The sequence below is a fragment of the Nelusetta ayraudi genome, unplaced genomic scaffold (genome assembly GCF_046127955.1).
Source record: "Nelusetta ayraudi isolate G7.1 ecotype Tasmania unplaced genomic scaffold, CSIRO-AGI_Nayr_v1 ptg000222l, whole genome shotgun sequence".
Lineage (NCBI taxonomy): Eukaryota > Metazoa > Chordata > Actinopteri > Tetraodontiformes > Monacanthidae > Nelusetta > Nelusetta ayraudi.
In genome coordinates this window covers 139,804-158,096 of record NW_027466271.1, presented here as the reverse complement: position 1 = coordinate 158,096, position 18,293 = coordinate 139,804, and the positions used below count along the sequence as shown (strand labels likewise).

At 53.3% G+C, this 18,293-nt stretch overlaps 3 protein-coding genes, 1 long non-coding RNA gene and 1 other non-coding gene across 9 annotated transcripts; 3 read left to right on the top strand and 2 right to left on the bottom strand.

Annotated features, from left to right (window-relative positions):
* Positions 1–210: 210 nt before the first annotated feature.
* On the bottom strand, positions 211–283 carry trnav-aac (transfer RNA valine (anticodon AAC)). Its single transcript has one exon. It is a non-coding gene; the product is annotated as a tRNA-Val (tRNA).
* Positions 284–424: 141 nt separating this feature from the next.
* Positions 425–1,607, top strand: LOC142881914 (uncharacterized). The gene is made up of 2 exons (XR_012925722.1): positions 425–794; positions 880–1,607. It is a non-coding gene; the product is annotated as an uncharacterized LOC142881914 (long non-coding RNA).
* A 197-nt stretch (positions 1,608–1,804) lies between these two features.
* katna1 (katanin p60 (ATPase containing) subunit A 1) lies at positions 1,805–6,781 on the top strand. 2 transcript variants are annotated; one of them, XR_012925719.1, is made up of 10 exons: positions 1,805–2,004; positions 2,196–2,341; positions 3,341–3,551; positions 3,715–3,830; positions 3,904–4,009; positions 4,111–4,269; positions 4,398–4,524; positions 4,603–4,753; positions 5,149–5,341; positions 5,476–5,603. XR_012925719.1 is itself a non-coding variant. In XM_076016366.1 (10 exons), exons 1-10 carry the CDS (start codon positions 1,843–1,845, stop codon positions 6,538–6,540), a joined length of 1,488 nt encoding a protein of 495 aa, XP_075872481.1. In that variant the 5' UTR covers positions 1,805–1,842; the 3' UTR covers positions 6,541–6,781. The 2 variants fall into 2 exon arrangements, 1 of the variants encoding a protein (XP_075872481.1); XM_076016366.1 differs by lacking the exon at positions 5,149–5,341 and adding an exon at positions 6,342–6,781 and having other exon boundaries at positions 4,603–4,737; positions 5,476–5,602.
* ginm1 (glycoprotein integral membrane 1) lies at positions 6,685–10,755 on the bottom strand. 3 transcript variants are annotated; one of them, XM_076016369.1, is made up of 8 exons: positions 10,467–10,733; positions 10,236–10,307; positions 9,993–10,092; positions 8,991–9,172; positions 8,715–8,874; positions 8,375–8,607; positions 7,976–8,139; positions 6,685–7,904 (listed from the first exon to the last, which is right to left on the bottom strand). In XM_076016369.1, exons 1-8 carry the CDS (start codon positions 10,716–10,718, stop codon positions 7,751–7,753), a joined length of 1,317 nt encoding a protein of 438 aa, XP_075872484.1. In that variant the 5' UTR covers positions 10,719–10,733; the 3' UTR covers positions 6,685–7,750. The 3 variants fall into 3 exon arrangements, with proteins under 3 accessions (XP_075872484.1, XP_075872485.1, XP_075872487.1); XM_076016370.1 differs by having other exon boundaries at positions 8,375–8,604; XM_076016372.1 differs by lacking the exon at positions 9,993–10,092 and having other exon boundaries at positions 10,467–10,755.
* On the top strand, positions 10,688–17,960 carry ppil4 (peptidylprolyl isomerase (cyclophilin)-like 4). 2 transcript variants are annotated; one of them, XM_076016368.1, is made up of 13 exons: positions 10,688–10,811; positions 12,855–12,922; positions 13,580–13,644; positions 13,725–13,842; positions 13,931–14,073; positions 14,165–14,261; positions 14,342–14,458; positions 14,539–14,663; positions 14,741–14,807; positions 15,160–15,268; positions 15,353–15,449; positions 15,529–15,697; positions 17,648–17,960. In XM_076016368.1, exons 1-13 carry the CDS (start codon positions 10,742–10,744, stop codon positions 17,849–17,851), a joined length of 1,449 nt encoding a protein of 482 aa, XP_075872483.1. In that variant the 5' UTR covers positions 10,688–10,741; the 3' UTR covers positions 17,852–17,960. The 2 variants fall into 2 exon arrangements, with proteins under 2 accessions (XP_075872483.1, XP_075872482.1); XM_076016367.1 differs by having other exon boundaries at positions 15,157–15,268; positions 17,648–17,959.
* The last annotated feature ends 333 nt before the right edge of the window (positions 17,961–18,293 follow it).

Here is an 18,293-nt window from a genome sequence, read left to right as displayed (position 1 = left end):
TTCATTTTCACCATCTGTCTCTGCAGACAAGGGGCCGCCATTCTTTTTGATTCAGGCTAAGCTAGCTCTCAAGATAAGCTAGCTCTCGTCGCAGGACAAAATAATTTACTGTTCGCCGATCTCTCCCAAATGAGCTTTTCTTTTTTTTTCAATTTGCGTGATCAGTGAATTGTAAATTATTTTGAAGTCAAGTATGTTAAAGTCAAAAGTTGTTTCCGCCCGGTCTCGAACCGGGGACCTTTCGCGTGTTAGGCGAACGTGATAACCACTACACTACGGAAACTCCTGTAATGGCACCGCCCCCCCAGTCTTCTATTTATTAAGTATATCATGAACAGCATTACTTATTATTTGTCTCTACTTATTTGGTTCGTGCGTAGTTTACTAGCAGAAACGTTCCATTTGAGTTAGCTGCTAGTGACCTTAGCCTTTGTGACAGTGCAGGTTGGGTCCTCACAGTGGAGGTCTGCGGACTTTGTCTTGAGCTCCCCAGCGAAAATTAACAACGGTGATTTCGCAATTAAACAACACGATATTGTTATTCATACAATTAAAAACACACTCTACACAGGCCCCCAAACACATTCTGTCGATGTTTGAACCAATCCTGCTGCACCGCGCATTATTTGACTCGTTGAAGTTCTACCAACGGCCTGCGGGGGGCAGTGTAATGTCCCATGTGGCCTCAGCCAACAAAGCGACGAAGAAGAGCTCTGAGTTTTGACTCCAGCGGGTGATCGACGCCAAACTTTACCGTGTGGACCTCCTGCCAACACCACCGTCCGTCTGAAAAGGTGAGTATTCCTCCCCTCGTAACGTGTAGTTTGTCTCGGAATTCACTCTTACATCACTTGTCCCGAAACTAACCGCGAGTGGTAGTTTGCTGAAGACGTGTCGAGGTTTCTTCTCATATCTGGACGGCGCGAGTGACCGAGAACCCGCCCGCCGGCAGCTCGGTTCGGAAGCGGACAGTTGTGGCGTTAAAGTGACTGCGCACTTTTCCTCTCCTTTACATCGACTGCTTCTCGTCCCTCTGCCACGTGCAAAGAAGCACCGTGACGTCAAACCCGGCCTCGAGCCACCTGTGGATGTTTGACGTCGGGAAGTTTGGTTGGTGTCAGATGTTGGGCGAGGTTCCGACTCCGGCAGCTTCCAAGTGGTCCGAATGCTACTTTGACCAAATGACACTTTGTCATATTGTTGACAACATTGTTGTTGTTGTTGCGAGTCACCCGTAGAGTTATTGACATTTAATCGCGTTAACGCTCCAGTCCAGACGATGCGACAGCGGCTATGTTGCTACTACTACTGCTACTACTACTACTGCTACTACTACTACTGATGATGATGATGATGATAATAATAGATTTTATTTGGAACGCACTTTACATGTGAGGTCACATCTCTAAGTGACAACAAGAGCAAGGCAGACTAAAACAGTCAACAAAAACACTCAGACATTCTCATTCTTTTGTTGCTTTTTCTATTTTCTGTGGTCTTCTGTCCGACTTTTGTCATTTTAATTTTTAATTTTGATCCGTTCTTATTTGTGACCTTGAAAAGACGCAACGCTGCCTCAGAGCTGCTTTTTAAAACAAACAAACAAACAAACAAACAATTATTTCACCTTGAGCAGTTGATAGTTTGATGCTCTTCAGCATTTTTGTGACACAACACTAATGTTGTTGTTGTTATTTCTGCACGTGATGATTGCAGTTGTGGGAGGCTTTGCTCTGTTTTGGGGTTTCTGTGTTTCTTGCTCAGTCGTAAAACAAATGCATGGTTGATTGTTTTGTCCACTGAGTGGCTCCTGCCTGTGTCGGCGGCAGCAGCACCGGCGAGATGAGTCTGCGGGACATCAGTGAGAACGTGAAGCTGGCTCGTGAGTACGCCCTGCTGGGCAACTACAGCTCGGCCAGCGTCCTCTACCAGGGGCTGCTGGAGCAGATCAACAAGTACGTGTACACGGTGCGGGACGGCAGCCTGCAGCAGCGCTGGCAGCAGGTTTGTCACAACACAACACAACAACAACAACAACAACAACAACAACAACGACAACAACGAGGGACAGAGCAGAGGTGTGTGTGTGTGTGTGTGTGTGTGTGTGTGTGTGTGTGTGTGTGTGTGTGTGTGTGTGTGTGTGTGTGTGTGTGTGTGTGTGTGTGTGTGTGTGTGTGTGTGTGTGTGTGTGTCAGCTGTGGCAGGAGATCAGCGAGGAGAACCGCAACGTGCAGGACATCATGTCCACGCTGGAGAACTTCCAGCTGGACGCGGCGCCGACCAAACCCAGTAACCAGCAGGACCAGGACTGTGAGGTCCGGCCAGTGCACATGGACCTCAGGTCGGACTTTTCGGTGGACAGCTGTGTTTTAGCATCGTTAGCTTGGGGCGTTGACGATGAAGTCGTCGTCGGTTAGGAATGGATTTCACTGAGTCCCCTGAACTTTATTGACAACGACTTCCTGACACATTTCTCAGTGTGAAGTTTAGGTTGTCAGGAAACTTCCCTGCTGATCAGTTCATCCTTAATCAATCGTTAAGGTCAATCAACTAACGATCAATGAATGAATCCATCGATTGCATTCCTAAGTATTACTGTCATTTTTTTAAATAACTTACTGTTTATAATGTTATCATATTTGGGATTTTTATGTCATTGATTAGATTTCATTGACATATATTTCATTTAATCTCATATTCACAATTGATTTTCTTTTAATATATATTGTTTGTTAAATTGCTCGCTCGCCTTTTCCTGGCGACGATTGGCTGACTGCTGCTTCTGTAAGCGTTTTATCAGCCTACAGAAGCCTGAATGTGGTCATGTGACTGAGATTAGTGGGACTAAGTCTCTGATCTGAGCCTGTTTTGTTCCTGCTGGAATCCTTCAGACCAGCGGTTCTCCACCGCTGGAGAAGGGGGAGGAGCCACGACCTCATCAGGAAGTCGCAAATGCCCAGATTTATTCCACAGAAACGCTAGCTGGCTGCTAGCTGGCTGCTAGCTGGCTGCTAGCTGGCTGCTAGCTAGCTGCTAGACTCCATCCAGTCTGTCAAACAATGAGCATGAGATGATTGAATTAAATCAGGAAAAATGTCCCACATTTCCTCTAACGTTTGGAAATCCCCAGTCAGTCAACTAACTATTAATCAATCAATCCATTCCACCCACACTTGGGTCACAACCCACCAGTTGAGAAACGCTGCTTGAAACCCCAGCAGGCTGCAGACTTTTTTTTTTTTTTAAAAGATCTTCTTTTAAATCTTCAGTCATTTAAAGTCAAAGCAACAGTTTGTGACGTTCCTCACGTTCCTCACGTTCCTCACGTTCCTCACCCCAGACACTCGCCCCTCCCGGTGCGTCGGGCCTCCAACCCCTACAAGGAGGTGAAGCCGGCCAACAACCGGCTGAGCGTGGCGGTCCGCGCCCAGCAGAGACACTCCCCCCGCGGCGGCAACGGCGAGCGCAGCAGCAAGGCCTCCAAGGCCAAGGAGAAGAAGGAGTCCAAGGAGAGGAAGGAGGCGGGCGGCAAGAACAAGGGGGAGGACAAGGTGAGTCGGCCGGAGGCCCCTCCCCCACGCCCCACCCGGTCTGTTGACTCAACAGGCGGCCGTGTTTACCTGCCAGCTGGTCGGGCCGGTTCCTCCGTGTGGGAGCCAAGGATGGACCTTGACGGAGGAGCACGCTTTGATGTTTGCTCTTCACCTCCTCCAGAACAAGGGAGACGTCCAGGAGAAGGAGGTGAAGAAGTTCGATGGCACGGGTTACGACAAGGACCTGGTGGAGGCGCTGGAGAGGGACATCATCTCTCAGAACCCCAACGTCAAATGGTTGGTTGGAAGAACATCTGCTTTGGCTTCATCCTGGGAACATCTGGATGTGAAGCTCCGTGCGTCTCTTCAGGGACAACATCGCCGACCTGGAGGACGCCAAGAAGCTCCTGAAGGAGGCCGTGGTGCTGCCCATGTGGATGCCGGCGTTCTTCAAAGGCATCAGGAGGCCCTGGAAGGTGGCCAGCAGATCACATCAGACCTCCTCCATCTTCATCTCCTCCACCTCCTCCTCCAGAGCTCAGTCTGAGAGTTGCCCTCTCCCCCGTCTCGCCTGCAGGGGGTGCTGATGGTGGGCCCTCCAGGCACGGGGAAGACGCTGCTGGCCAAGGCCGTGGCCACCGAGTGCAGGACCACCTTCTTCAACGTGTCCTCGTCCACGCTCACCTCCAAGTACCGAGGAGAGTCGGAGAAGCTGGTGCGACTGCTCTTTGAGATGGTGAGGAGGATGCCAGGACGCTGGAGGAGGAGCCAAGCCAAGTGACCTGAAGTGACCTCTCTCCTTCGCCTTCTCCTTCTTCTCCTTCTCCTTCTCCTTCTCCTTCTGCTGCTGCTGCTGCTGCTCAGGCCCGGTTCTACGCTCCCACCACCATCTTCATCGACGAGATCGACTCCATGTGCAGCCGCAGAGGAACCTCCGAGGAGCACGAGGCCAGCCGCAGGGTGAAGGCGGAGCTGCTGGTGCAGATGGACGGTAGCGTCCTGCTTCCTCATCTCTTCATCATCTCCTTCCTCTTGCTCTCCTTCACCGACCTGCGTCGCTGCGTTGCAGGCGTGGGCGGGGCTTCGGAGAGCGACGACCCCTCCAAGATGGTGATGGTGCTGGCCGCCACCAACTTCCCCTGGGACATCGACGAGGCGCTGAGGAGGCGCCTGGAGAAGAGGATCTACATCCCGCTGCCCTCCAGTAGGCACCAGCGCACCTCCTCACCACCTCCTCACCTCCTCACCTCCTCCTCACCTCCTCACACTCCTCACCTCCTCACACTCCTCACCTCCTCACCTCCTCACACTCCTTACCTCCTCACACTCCTCACCTCCTCATCACACTCCTTACCTCCTCACACTCCTCACCTCCTCATCACACTCCTTACCTCCTCACACTCCTCACCTCCTCCTCACACTCCTCACCTCCTCACACTCCTCACCTCCTCCTCACCTCCTCCTCACCTCCTCACACTCCTCACCTCCTCCTCACCACCTCCTCACACTCCTCACCTCCTGACCTCCTCACACTCCTCACCTCCTCACACTCCTCACCTCCTGACCTCCTCACACTCCTCACCTCCTCACCTCCTGACCTCCTCACACTCCTCACCTCCTCACCTCCTCACCTCCTCACACTCCTCACCTCCTCACACTCCTCACACTCCTCACCTCCTCACCTCCTCACACTCCTCACACTCCTCACCTCCTCACACTCCTCAGATAGTTGAGCAGCAGCAGCTCCAGACAGGAAGTGCTAACGCTTGATGTTTGGGTGTAACAGCTGATCTCATCAGCCACTGCGAGTTAGCTCCACCCACTTCAGAAAGCTGCAGCTTGTGGAGCTCTGATCCTCCTCAGGCAGCAGCAGGTGTTCCTGAGGCCTCCTCAGCAGAAGACCGACCACTTCCTGTCCCCCCTCCCCCTCTCCCCCCTGCAGCCGAGGGCCGGGTGGAGCTGCTGAGGATCAACCTGACGGAGCTGGAGCTGGCGGCCGACGTGGACCTGGACAAGATCGCCGAGCAGCTGGAGGGCTACTCTGGCGCCGACATCACCAATGTGTGCAGGTGAGACCCCGGCGCCGTCCGCGAGCCTTTCTTCTCATCGGCTGGAGGTTGCAGCTTTCATCTCATTCACTGCTGTTGAAGGAAAGCAAGAGAAGACGAGCGGGTGAACAAAGTGAGAATGGAGGTTTTCCCAAAACACTGCAGTCTGTCAGCTATGGAAGAGTGGAGGTGTCAGAGGTTCTCAGCTGCTGGAGGCTCCTCAAGAGTCCAGGCTCAGTCAGTGACTGAAGTGATGGAACTGAGCTGTCCCACAGAGAGAGTGCCCAGCAATAGTAGTGTTAATATTATTATCATTGTTATTGTTATTATTATTACTATTATCTTATTAACTATTATTATCCATGTAAATATGCTAGCGTTAGCGTCAATGCTAATCTAAATCCGTTGTCCTAAGGCAGATGTTTATGATGATATATTCGCACTGTGACAAATAGCCACCATCTGACAAACAGAATGTGGCCATGAACATTTCTGTTATTTAGAATCTGCCACAACTCGCAGTCCAAACAGAGCTGCTTCTGTGTGGCGGCCCACCAGAAGGATGCTTGGTACCAGGTGGACTCGCTGCCTGCAGCGTGGCCGCTGCGTTGCATCTTCTTAGTGGTGCGTGAGCCCACTGTGGTCTCCAGCTCCACTCCCACAGAAGCTCCACTCTGTGCACAGAGAGATGAGAGCGGTGCCTCCAGCGGTGTGAGTGCGTGTGAAGGATGATCTGACTGGCCCGTGTGGTGCCGTGCAGGGACGCCTCCCTGATGGCCATGCGGCGCAGGATCGAGGGCCTGACGCCAGAGGAGATCCGCAACATCTCGCGGGACGAGATGCACATGCCCACCACCATGGAGGACTTTGAGTCGGCGCTCAGGAAGGTCTCCAAGTCGGTGTCGGCCGCGGACCTGGAGAAGTACGACAAGTGGATCGAGGAGTTCGGCTCCTGCTGAGGTGGGGAAAGGTTGAGGTGACGGCGGCGCTGCTGGAGAACCGCTCGGTCCGTCCGGTGGTCCGGTGGTCCGTCAGGTGGTCAGCGCCTCTCCAGGCGGGTGGAATCTGGGATCTCCTCGCCCGTCATCATGTTTCCCGCTCTCTTTGTTTTAATGCAGCCAGTTGTCACATTGTGAACTTGTTTATTGTGTAAATAACAGCCAGCAGAAATGTCTCTGAATAAAAGTCAACCATGCCTCAGTTTTAGCTTCTTTCTTCTTCTTCTTCTTGTTGAAGTCCAAGAACATGTCAGAAGGCTTCCGAGGTCTCCGTCCGTCGCCGCTGGACCAGAACCTTCTGCTGAGTCCAGGGTCGACTGTTGCCATGGAAACAGCCAGGTGTTTGTTTTTTTTAAAGTCCAGTCAGTCCAGTCGGATCAGAGCCACGAGAGGAGAAGGAAGATTTTATTGAAGTTTTCATTTTGAGTTTTAAGTTGAAATGTGGAGAATAAAGTCTTTCCACTTTATTCTCCACATTGTGACTTCACGTTGACATTAATTGCAAAAATGTAGTAAATTTTATTCACAAAATTTCATTTTTTTTCAACTTCATTCTCAAAGTGGAAATTTTGAAAAAAATAAATAAATAAATCTTCATTTTCTTCTTCTTGTGGCTCTGATCCTCCTCCTCCTCCTCCTCCTCCTCAGCGGCTGCGTTTGGCAAACTCCCTCTTTTTTCACGCCACCTTTATTCTCTACATTCTTCCTTTCTTTCTCTTCCTGTGGGACAAAGGAAGCCAGACTGCGGTGGTCAAACGTCTTTAATCAGAGCAGCTGCAGCACTGTGACATCACATCCTGCTTCTGCCGATCCACGCCCAGTCTTCATCACTCTTCATCATGCACGGGGCTGCTGACACATGCACCCTGTAGCCGCTACAGCAGAATGCCATGCATACGACACCAAGCGTGTGGGGGGGGGAGGGAGGGTTTTTTTTGCTTTTTTTTTTATTCAGGGTGCGAGACCCTGACAGACCCGGGTCAGCCTGATGGGTCTCCACGTGTTCACGCCCCACAACCCACCCGGAAAACAAAAAGGAAACCTAGAAACTCAGATTGTGATTATGAAGCCTTTCAACAGAACCCACAGAACCACCACAGTGAGAAGCAGAACCCAGTGACGGAGGTCCAAGGGTGAAGAGGAACCAGCAGGATCTCAGGCCCACGGTGGCTCAGGGCTTCCCCTCCTCCTGCTCCTGCTCCTTGTCCTCCTCCTCCACCTCCACCTCCACGTTCTCCAGCAGCGTGTGCTTTTCCTCGTCCGGGGCTGCGGCCGCAGCAGCAGCAGCAGCAGCAGCAGCAGTGAGGTTCAGGTGGAAAACGTTCCTGCAGAAAGAAACAGCCATGGGTGGAGGTCACACCAGAAGAGCGACCATGTGAAGGAGACCCTCACTCACTTCTGCTCGCAAGCCGGGAAGATGATGTCCAGGATCCGGACGATGACGGCCGAGCCCACCACGCCGATCACCACCACCCACATGATGAGGAAGAAGAGCGGCAGCGACTCGGCGCTGAAGCGCTTCAGACGCTCCCGGGCCTCGTCCACCCAGCGGCACAGAGCCTGCAGGCAGGAGGAGCATCAGCAGAACATCAGGAGAGCATCAGGAGAGCATCAGGGGAGCATCAGCAGAACATCAGGAGAGCATCAGGGGAGCATCAGCAGAACATCAGGAGAGCATCAGGGGAGCATCAGCAGAACATCAGCAGAACATCAGGAGAGCATCAGCAGAACATCAGCAGAACATCAGGAGGGAATCAGCGGAACATCAGCAGGGACTCAGCAGCAGCCAGTGTACCGAGTAGGACGACGGCGTCTCCTTGGGTGGAGTTTCCATCTGGATGCGGTCGCTCTGTGCAGGCTGCCGGTCCTCGTAGTCGTCGTCGTACCGCAGCTCGTACAGCAGGTCGGGGTCCATCCTCAGCGGGGTCTCCGGGAGCTTCCCTGGAGCCGCCACCTCCTCCTGGGTGGTCTCAGAGTGCTTGAGCGGGTACTGGCTGGTGGTGTGGGACACCAGCTGCTCCTCCGCTGCTTCCAGAAGGCCAGGAGAAGAAGAAGAACAATCAATGGAGAACGGAGAGCGCGGTGGCAGCGGCTGCTTCTCGCCGGGAGGCTGAGGAGACACCTGGTGGTCGTACCTCTCCTGGGACTGGGGGGGTGGGTGACCAGCACGTCCTTCTCCCGGGGGAGCCTGAAGATCTGGCTGTGGCCCATGGGGTAGACGTTGGTGAACTGGGCCAGCTTCTGGAAGTCTGGGCTCATCAGGATCTTCACCTCACACATGTCTGGCTGCTGCACCTGGAGGAGGCAGCAGAGCAGCCGCTCACTCACACAGGCTGGAGGAACATCTGGTGGCAGTGGAGCTGGAGGAACATCTGGTGGCAGTGGAGCTGGAGCAGCAGCAGCAGTCTTACCTCTCTGCCCTCCACCTCGATGACTTCACTGAACACCTGCAGGGCCACCACCTCGGCCGAGTCGCTGTACAGCCGGTTCTGGCTCACCATGACCCGGGTGACGGTGGAGACCGACTCCCCCGGGTCCTCCGGTTCCTCCGGTTCCTCCGGGTCCAGACTGCTGCTTCCATTCAGTCGGTCCACTGCAGAGGAAAACACAGCAGGTCCTCATCAGTGAGTGCTTCATGCAACTCGGGGTGCAAATGATCGATTCACTCAGGACTCGTTGACCTGATTCACCGATTAACGATTCATTGATAAGCAAGTGATCTTTCCTGGGAAAACCTAGACTTCCCAAGGACAAATGTGTGAGGAAGACAAAATGAAGCCTTCAACATTGCCGAGGCTCCACTGTGAGCCACTGTTAGCTGGGCGAGCAGTAGAAAGAGCTCGACCTTCATCCTCTGACTGCAAGCAGCCTGCTGACGGCTCACTGACTCCTTTGAAACACGTTCACTGGGGAACATGTTCAATCCATCGCAAACAGTTTCATCTCATTAAATTCTTAATCTACCATCAAAAATGGATTGATTGTAGTGCAACCTATTATTATTATTATTATTATTGTTTGGCTACTAATGTGTTGCCTCGTTACAACCACGAGGTCACATGTCAGGAAAAACAGATGAGAAGTTAAATCGCTGTCAAACAATAAAGTGTGAAAGCTCGACCTTGTTGAAGACTGCGCTGGCTAAAGGTCATACTCCCATAGGTGAACCCAGTCACGTGGTACACGTGTAAAGGTTGTGGAGTGAACGTTTCCCCTTCAATCAACACACAGAGGCGAGCAAAGCAAACCGGAAGTCGGTGTCTGCTCACGGGGTGAATCGTTTCCCTCCTTCCCCGTCTTTTGTTTCGCTGTTTATCTGAGAAGAACTCTTTGCTAACTCAGGATTGCGACGCTCGGTGGTTTCCCAGTGATTCATCACGCGGCGGACTGTGACGCGCTGTGCGGGAACTCACGCAGCAGCGCCTGGCAGGTGAGCCGGGTCACCCCGGACAGCTCCACCGGGATGTCGTTGACCAGCACCTGCTCCTCACCCACCGAGATGTTCAGCTTGATCTGCGGGCATCGTGGGACCAACACAACATCATCATCAACATCAACATCAACAACAACAACAACAACAACACTCATCCGAGGACCTTCCCGTCTCGCTTGCGCCTGCGCAGCAGCGCAGCCTGGCGCTCGTGCCGAGAGCTCACCTGTAAATAGTTGGCATCCTGCAGCTGCGAGTCGAACAGCGTCCCCGCCGTCACGTTGATCAGGATGTTTTCCTGGAAGGAGAGAAAAACAGATGAATCAATAACGACGACGACGAGCAGGCACTGCACGGTGCGACTCCGCCGCTAGCAGCAGCTAGCAGGCTAGTGCGGGATAAACACAGCGCTGAGCCGAGCTAACTCGCGCTCACGCGCTGCTCGAGCGGAACCCACCGTGTTGAGCTGCCGAGGCGGGGACTCGGTGCCCGTCACGGCGGCGAGCAGCAGCAGCAGCAGGCCGAGGCTCGGCCGCACCGTCGGCCCCACCGTCTCCATCATCGGGCGACTCCTTTTCCGGGAAGCTAGCGGGCGGGCGGCAGCTTCTGACGGACTGCTGGGCTGCTGGACATTCAGGGGAGAAACATCCGCGCTGCGCATGCGCGGGACAAAGTGCGTCGGAGCCGCGAGCTGCCTTGGCGCTCGCATCTCGCGAGATCTGGAACGTCATCATGGCGGTGCTTCTTGAAACGACGCTGGGAGATATTGTGATTGATTTGTTCACAGAAGAGCGGCCCAAAAGTAAGACACGGCGCGGATTTACCGGCGGCCGGAAGTTGTCGTTTGAAGTGATTGGTGCGAGACTGAGCGGTTTATTACCGAGGTTGTAGAAACAACAGGCTTTTAGCCTCGGCTGTTAGCCTCCATGCTACCAGTGCCGCTTGTTTCCCTTTATAACAGTAGCAGCCTGCTAGCCACGACGCTTGGCCGCTTTGGGGGACTGCAAAGTGGACAACTTTGCCATTGACCCTCGCTCCCGTGCTTTACGATGATACCTCACACGTCCATTTGTATAAGTTTGGAGATAATCCACCTGAAAAACTGAAAAATACCGTGATGTCAATGGTAAAGTTGTCAACTTTGGAGTCCCCCGAATTAGGGTTAGGGTTACGCTCCAGGCTGAAATTAGGGTTAGGGATTTTTGGTTCCTCACGCGCTAGAAGCTCCAGATTTGGTGTGGGTGCTTCTTAAGGGATCCTGATGAACCTGCAAGTGGCCCCACGTCTCTAGGACAAAGTTGACTTTTGACCCCCATAGACTTGCATGGCATTAGGGTTAGCATTAGGCTGAAATTAGGGTTAGGGTTACGCTCCAGGCTGAAATTAGGGTTAGGGATTTTTGGTTCCTCACGCGCTAGAAGCCCCAAATTTGACGTGGGTGTGTCCTGTGGGCTCCTGATGAACCTGCAAGTGGCCCCACATCTCTAGGACAAAGTTGACTTTTGACCCCCATAGACTTGCATGGCATTAGGGTTAGCGTTAGGCTGAAATTAGGGTTAGGGTTTCGGGGTTCCTCACGCGCTAGAAGCTCCAGATTTGGTGTGGGCGCTTCTTGAGGGATCCTGATGAACCTGCAAGTGGCCCCACGTCTCTAGGACAAAGTTGACTTTTGACCCCCATAGACTTGCATGGCATTAGGGTTAGCGTTAGGCTGAAATTAGGGTTAGGGTTTCGGGGTTCCTCACGCGCTAGAAGCTCCAGATTTGGTGTGGGCGCTTCTTGAGGGATCCTGATGAACCTGCAAGTGGCCCCACGTCTCTAGGACAAAGTTGACTTTTGACCCCCATAGACTTGCATGGCATTAGGGTTAGCGTTAGGCTGAAATTAGGGTTAGGGTTACGCTCAAGGCTGAAATTAGGGTTAGGGATTTTTGGTTCCTCAGGCGCTACAAGCCCCAAATTTGACGTGGGTGTGTCCTGTGGGCTCCTGATGAACCTGCAAGTGGCCCCACGTCTCTAGGACAAAGTTGACCTTTGGCCCTCATAAGACTTGCATGGCATTAGGGTTAGCGTTAAGGCTGAAATTAGGGTTAGGGTTTTTGGGTTCCTCACGCGCTAGAAGCTCCAGATTTGGTGTGGGCGCTTCTTGAGGGATCCTGATGAACCTGCAAGTGGCCCCACGTCTCTAGGACAAAGTTGACTTTTGACCCCCATAGACTTGCATGGCATTAGGGTTAGGGTTAGGCTGAAATTAGGGTTAGGGTTACGCTCAAGGCTGAAATTAGGGTTAGGGATTTTTGGTTCCTCAGGTGCTAGAAGCCCCAAATTTGACGTGGGTGTGTCCTGTGGGCTCCTGATGAACCTGCAAGTGGCCCCACATCTCTAGGACAAAGTTGACCTTTGGCCCTCATAAGACTTGCATGGCATTAGGGTTAGCGTTAAGGCTGAAATTAGGGTTAGGGTTTCGGGGTTCCTCACTTGCTAGAAGCCCCTTTGGAGCCCCTTTTTGGGGGACTCCAAAGTTGACAACTTTGATTTCCCGTGAAACATGTCAACTGATTGTGATAGCAGAGCTCCTGGGCTTTACAATGATACCTCACTTGTCCATTTCTACTGTATAGTTTTGGAAGAATTCCACCTCAACATAGACAAAATGAGTCGCTGAGTTTTATATGTTGAACAGTGTTGGGATAAGCACCGCCATCTAGCGGTCAAATAGCGGAATCTTTTTTTCTTTTTTGTGGCGCCAACTTCAGCGTCGTCTGCTTGGCCTGCCTGCTAATTCAGCTTCCCACTCTTTCAGAGGCTCCGCCTTTGACAGTCGTACTGTGTTCTTTTCATTGCAGCTTGCCTGAACTTCCTGAAGCTATGCAAGATAAAGTACTACAACTACTGCCTCTTCCACAACGTGCAGGTAGGCCCTCAGGCAGGAGGTCCCAAACCTTTTCAGGCCACGCCCCCCCAAAACAAAGCTGACCTGAACCCACAGATACATAAATAATAAAACATTTCTTACTTTTATTTGCCAGTGAACAATTTGTTTACAATAAGACAACTATCCATAACATATGAATAATTATGGCCATTTTCTCCTGTATTTGTCATGCATGCGGCCTCATATTTCCTTACTTGAGTCAAGCACTTGTTGTGTTTTGCAGCAGTGTCTGCCACACTCTGCCGTCTGTCTGTTCCTTCACTCTCCGTCACAAACCACTCAGGGCAAATCATCTTCATTAATAATAAATAACTGGCACGTCAACAATGTGTTGGACCGGCAGACGATCGTATATTCTAGATTATATTTAATAATAACGATTGAACAGTCATCAAATTGTATCCGATAGCAACAATTAAAAGATAATTCTTCACCATTCTCTCTTTTTCTTTTTTCAAAACAAATATTTATTGCACTTATTGCCCACAAATAAGAGAGGAGAAGAAAACGTAAGAGAGCTTCATCAGTTCCTCAGAGTTCTGGTGGGTTTACTGGATGTGCTGAGCTGCGGGTCAACCAGGAGAATTCACATCACTTCCTGCTTCTCGCTGCTTCTGTGTGTTTGTCCCGTGTCAGAGGGACTTCATCATGCAGGCCGGAGACCCCAGTGGGACGGGCCGAGGCGGAGAGTCCATCTACAGGTCAGTGTCCTCCAGAACCTGCAGCTCCCCTGGCGGCAGCAACGCCTTGACTTACCTGTGCTGTGCTGTGCTTTGCTCAGCAAGCTGTACGGAGACCAGGCCCGCTTCTTTGAGCAGGAGAAGGTTCCTCGCATCAAGCACAGGAGGCGGGGCACCGTCTCCATGGTCAACAATGGCAGCGGGCAGCACGGCTCGCAGGTCAGCCCCTCCCTGCTCCAAATGCACACGTTGACCCTTTGACCTTTGGCTCTGTGGCTCATGTTCCCGCCTCGATCGCCTCCCTCAGTTCCTGATCACGGCCGGGGAGAACCTGGACTACCTGGACGGAGTGCACACGGTGTTCGGCGAGGTGACGGAAGGCGACCACGTCTTGGCCAAAATCAACGAGACCTTCGTGGACAAAGACTTCGTCCCCTTCCAGGACATCAGGTGGGCCGAGACTGCGCGCGAAGGTCCGGCAGGGCGTTAAACACCGGGCTAATGGCGCTGCTGTGGGGTCGGTGATGTCATCTCGCTGCAGGATCAACCACGCCGTCATCCTGGAAGACCCCTTCGACGACCCGCCGGACCTGCCGGTTCCCGACCGCTCGCCCGAGCCCACCAGAGACCAGCTGGACGTGAGGACCTCCGCCCCGGGTTCTGCTGCCCCCCCCCCGCCGCCGCGCGGCGCTCATGTAAAGAAGCTGTTTGTGTGCAGAGCGGCCGCATCGGAGCGGACGAGGTGATCGACGACACGCAGGGGAAGCAGGAGGAGGAGCTGGAGGAGAGGCTGAACCAGAACGAGGCCAAGACCCGGGCCATCCTGCTGGAGATGGTGAGCGGCAGGCGCCGGCTGGTGGTGCCGGCGGGTGGCGCCGTGGGCCTCCGCGCTCACACCCTCCGCTCTGCCTGCAGGTGGGCGACCTGCCCGACGCAGACGTCCGCCCTCCGGAAAACGTGCTGTTCGTCTGCAAACTCAACCCGGTCACCACCGACGAGGACCTGGAGATCATCTTCTCGCGCTTCGGGACCATCAAAAGGTGGCGCCGTCGGCCCGGACGCTGCTGCCGTGTGTCTCTGAGCTCCGTCATTGTGTTGTCGTCCTTGTTGTGTGCAGCTGTGAGATCATCAGGGACTGGAAGTCCGGAGACTCGCTGTGCTACGCCTTCATCGAGTTTGACAAGGTGAGAAGCGTCCCAGCACCACCACAGGGGGGCGCTGCTGAGCGCCCACTGACGGGTTTAAACTCAGCAACGCTTGCAATCCTGCAAGGAGCCACTAGATGTCAGCACAGTTTGATTTTAGGACCATCAGTGAATGAAAGAAGCCAAAGACACTCAGTGGTTCAGACTGCAACACTTTTATTCTTGCGAGTGTTTGTTGCTCATTGATTTCATTCCCTGCCTGCACCAAAGCAAGGCGGTGACACTTCAGCTCTCTTTAATGTCTGTGCGGACCAGTAACAGTCAGTCGCTGGTTTCATCGTTTGGGGGTCAAAGTAATGAAATCCTGCGGTGGTTGCGGCGCCCCCAGCAGGAGGACTGTGAGAAGGCCTACTTCAAGATGGACAACGTGCTCATCGACGACCGCCGCATCCACGTGGACTTCAGCCAATCCGTGTCCAAGATCAGGTGGAAGGGCAAAGGTGCCGACCCCCCCTCCCCCCACTTCCTGTTCCCGCTGGCCGTAGCTTCCTGTCGGCGCCGCTGACCACTTCCTGTCTCTCCAGGCGGAAAGTACACCAAGGAGGACTTCAACGCCTACGAGAAGGACGTGGAGAAGCGCTCCAAGCTGGCCCTCAAGGACCACGTCAAGCCCCAACAGGAGTATCCTGCTGCTGCAGTGGTCAGCTGGTCCTGCTGGTCCTGCTTGGAGACTCTGCCTTCCTTAACTGTCCCCTAACAGCTCCCGCTACGACCTGCTGATGGAGGAGGACCAGGAGGAGCAGCAGGAGAAGAAGAAGGAGGAGGAGACGAGCGGCCGGCGCCACCACCCAGAGAAGAAGCACAAGGAGAAGAAGCACCACCACCATCACTCCGACGACGAGGACGGCAGGAAGTCCAGGAAGCACAAGGTAAGCTCCGCCCTCTCCACCTGACTCCTCCTCCTCCTCCTGGAGCTTCCTTTCATTTCCTGTCGTCTTGCACGTTGGCACCAGGATACCTGGACAAGCTTGAGGTTGAACTGGCGTCTGCTGACCACAGCAGAATTGTAACAGCGGGTTACCAGCAGCAGGTTACCAGCAGCAGGTTAACAGCAGCGGGTTAAGAACAGCGGGTTAAGAACAGCGGGTTAACAGCAGCGGGTTAACAGCAGCAGGTTAACAGCAGCGGGTTAACAACAGCAGGTTAACAGCAGCGGGTTAACAGCAGCGGGTTAACAGCAGCAGGTTAACAGCAGCGGGTTAACAACAGCAGGTTAACAGCAGCGGGTTAACAGCAGCGGGTTAACAGCAGCGGGTTAACAGTAGCAGGTTAACAGCGGGTTACCAGCAGCAGGTTAAGAACAGCGGGTTACCAGCAGCAGGTTAACAACAGCGGGTTAACAGCAGCGGGTTAACAGCAGCAGGTTAACAGCGGGTTACCAGCAGCAGGTTACCAGCAGCAGGTTAACAGCAGCGGGTTAAGAACAGCGGGTTAAGAACAGCGGGTTACCAGCAGCAGGTTAACAGCAGCGGGTTAACAGCAGCAGGTTAACAGCGGGTTACCAGCAGCAGATTACCAGCAGCAGGTTAACAGCAGCGGGTTAAGAACAGCGGGTTAAGAACAGCGGGTTACCAGCAGCGGGTTAACAGCAGCGGGTTAACAGCAGCGGGTTAACAACAGCGGGTTAACAACAGCGGGTTAACAGCAGCGGGTTAACAGCAGCGGGTTAACAGCAGCGGGTTAACAGCAGCGGGTTACCAGCAGCAGGTTACCAGCAGCAGGTTACCAGCAGCAGGTTAACAGCAGCGGGTTAACAGCAGCAGGTTAACAGCAGCGGGTTAAGAACAGCGGGTTAAGAACAGCGGGTTACCAGCAGCAGGTTAACAGCAGCGGGTTAACAGCAGCGGGTTAACAGCAGCGGGTTAACAGCAGCGGGTTAACAGCAGCGGGTTAACAGCGGGTTACCAGCAGCAGGTTAACAGCAGCAGGTTAACAGCAGCGGGTTAACAGCAGCAGGTTAACAGCAGCGGGTTAACAGCAGCGGGTTAACAGCGGGTTACCAGCAGCAGGTTACCAGCAGCAGGTTACCAGCAGCAGGTTAACAGCAGCGGGTTAACAGCAGCGGGTTAACAGCAGCGGGTTAACAGCGGGTTACCAGCAGCAGGTTAACAGCAGCAGGTTAACAGCAGCGGGTTAACAGCAGCAGGTTAACAGCAGCGGGTTAACAGCGGGTTACCAGCAGCAGGTTACCAGCAGCAGGTTAACAACAGCGGGTTAACAGCAGCAGGTTAACAGCGGGTTACCAGCAGCAGGTTAACAGCAGCGGGTTAACAGCAGCGGGTTACCAGCAGCGGGTTAACAGCAGCGGGTTAACAGCAGCAGGTTAACAGCAGCAGGTTAACAGCAGGTTAACAGCAGCGGGTTAACAGCAGCAGGTTAAACTGCCAAGCTGACGCACTGTGTTTCCGTGTCATCGCCACATCAAAGAGTGAAAAGAGGAAGAGTGGGCGGGGCTACCCGTGAGAGGCTCCCCTCACTTGTTCCACTCTGAGGTTTTTACTGGAAGAACCAAATGAGCACAAACCTGTCAAATATGTGAAAGGTCTGGAACGAGAGTGAAACCCCCCCCCCCCCTCTGTTTTTCCATCAACATTTCCTCGACCTTTCAAAGTAAAGTCACATGAAAAACAAAGTCCAATTATTTCTTTATTTTAACGCAGAAGAAATCTTTTCTTCTGCTTTTCCATTCTGTCGTTGTTCAAGTCAAGAAGCCCGGTGTTTACAACCTCCTGACGAAAGCAGCGCTTTGTGCCCTTTGTGACATCACAAAGCTCTTACTGCTACACAGTATGGTCACTCTCTTCTTCTGTGGTGTCCAGGACGGCGAGGACGGCCGGCGAGAACGGAAGTCAGGACGGCACCGCTCCAGGTCCAGGTCCAGGTCCAGGTCCAGGGACCGGGACCACAAACACGGCAAGTCTGGCTCCAAACACGGGCGAGATGCTCGAGACCACCGGGACCACCAGGACCGCAGCTCCTCCTCCAAGCAGTCCAGGGAGCCAGAGAGGAGTCGGCACCGCTGAGCTCCTGCAGCTGCACCTCCTGCCAACAGTCACACGACCTCTCCACATGACCTCCGTGCTGTCAGCTGACTCAGAGGAGCTCTCTGAGATCAGCAAATGTCACTTTTTCTTTGTTTTGTATCGACTGTCAACTTAAAATTCCCCCTAAAGAGTCAAAGTGAGTGTGTGGTCTTTGAGTGGCTTCACTTCCTCAAACCTCTGCCATTAATAGCCCAGTGTGTCAGCCTCTCCACCTGCTGTGACCTTCAGCAGCCCGAGGGCTTCCACTCCCCAGTGGAAAGCAGGTGGGTGGAGGGAATCCACTGCTGGGTGACACCACCCACCTCAGGGGGGCGCCACCTTGAGCCCTGAGCTCAACTGCTGAAGAAGAAAGAAAGCAAAACATTTTCCTCAAACCAAACTTTAATCTTCTGAAGCTCAGAGTTGTGTAGTTTGTTATTCT

What these genes read in the sequence shown, in the direction of transcription:
- katna1 (XM_076016366.1), top strand. Translation starts at nt 1,843, where the DNA reads ATGAGTCTGCGGGACATCAGTGAGAACGTGAAGCTGGCTCGTGAGTAC. An exon ending in AGAACAAGGGGGAGGACAAG is followed by an intron (nt 3,552 to 3,714) that starts GTGAGTCGGCCG and finishes CACCTCCTCCAG; the next exon opens with AACAAGGGAGACGTCCAGGA. An exon ending in GCATCAGGAGGCCCTGGAAG is followed by an intron (nt 4,010 to 4,110) that starts GTGGCCAGCAGA and finishes TCTCGCCTGCAG; the next exon opens with GGGGTGCTGATGGTGGGCCC.
- ginm1 (XM_076016369.1), bottom strand. Translation starts at nt 10,718, where the DNA reads ATGCGAGCGCCAAGGCAGCTCGCGGCTCCGACGCACTTTGTCCCGCGC. An exon ending in AGGATGCCAACTATTTACAG is followed by an intron (nt 10,093 to 10,235) that starts GTGAGCTCTCGG and finishes CGATGCCCGCAG; the next exon opens with ATCAAGCTGAACATCTCGGT. An exon ending in TCGAGGTGGAGGGCAGAGAG is followed by an intron (nt 8,875 to 8,990) that starts GTAAGACTGCTG and finishes TGCCTCCTCCAG; the next exon opens with GTGCAGCAGCCAGACATGTG.
- ppil4 (XM_076016367.1), top strand. Translation starts at nt 10,742, where the DNA reads ATGGCGGTGCTTCTTGAAACGACGCTGGGAGATATTGTGATTGATTTG. An exon ending in CCACCAGAGACCAGCTGGAC is followed by an intron (nt 14,262 to 14,341) that starts GTGAGGACCTCC and finishes GTTTGTGTGCAG; the next exon opens with AGCGGCCGCATCGGAGCGGA. An exon ending in CCTTCATCGAGTTTGACAAG is followed by an intron (nt 14,808 to 15,156) that starts GTGAGAAGCGTC and finishes CGGCGCCCCCAG; the next exon opens with CAGGAGGACTGTGAGAAGGC.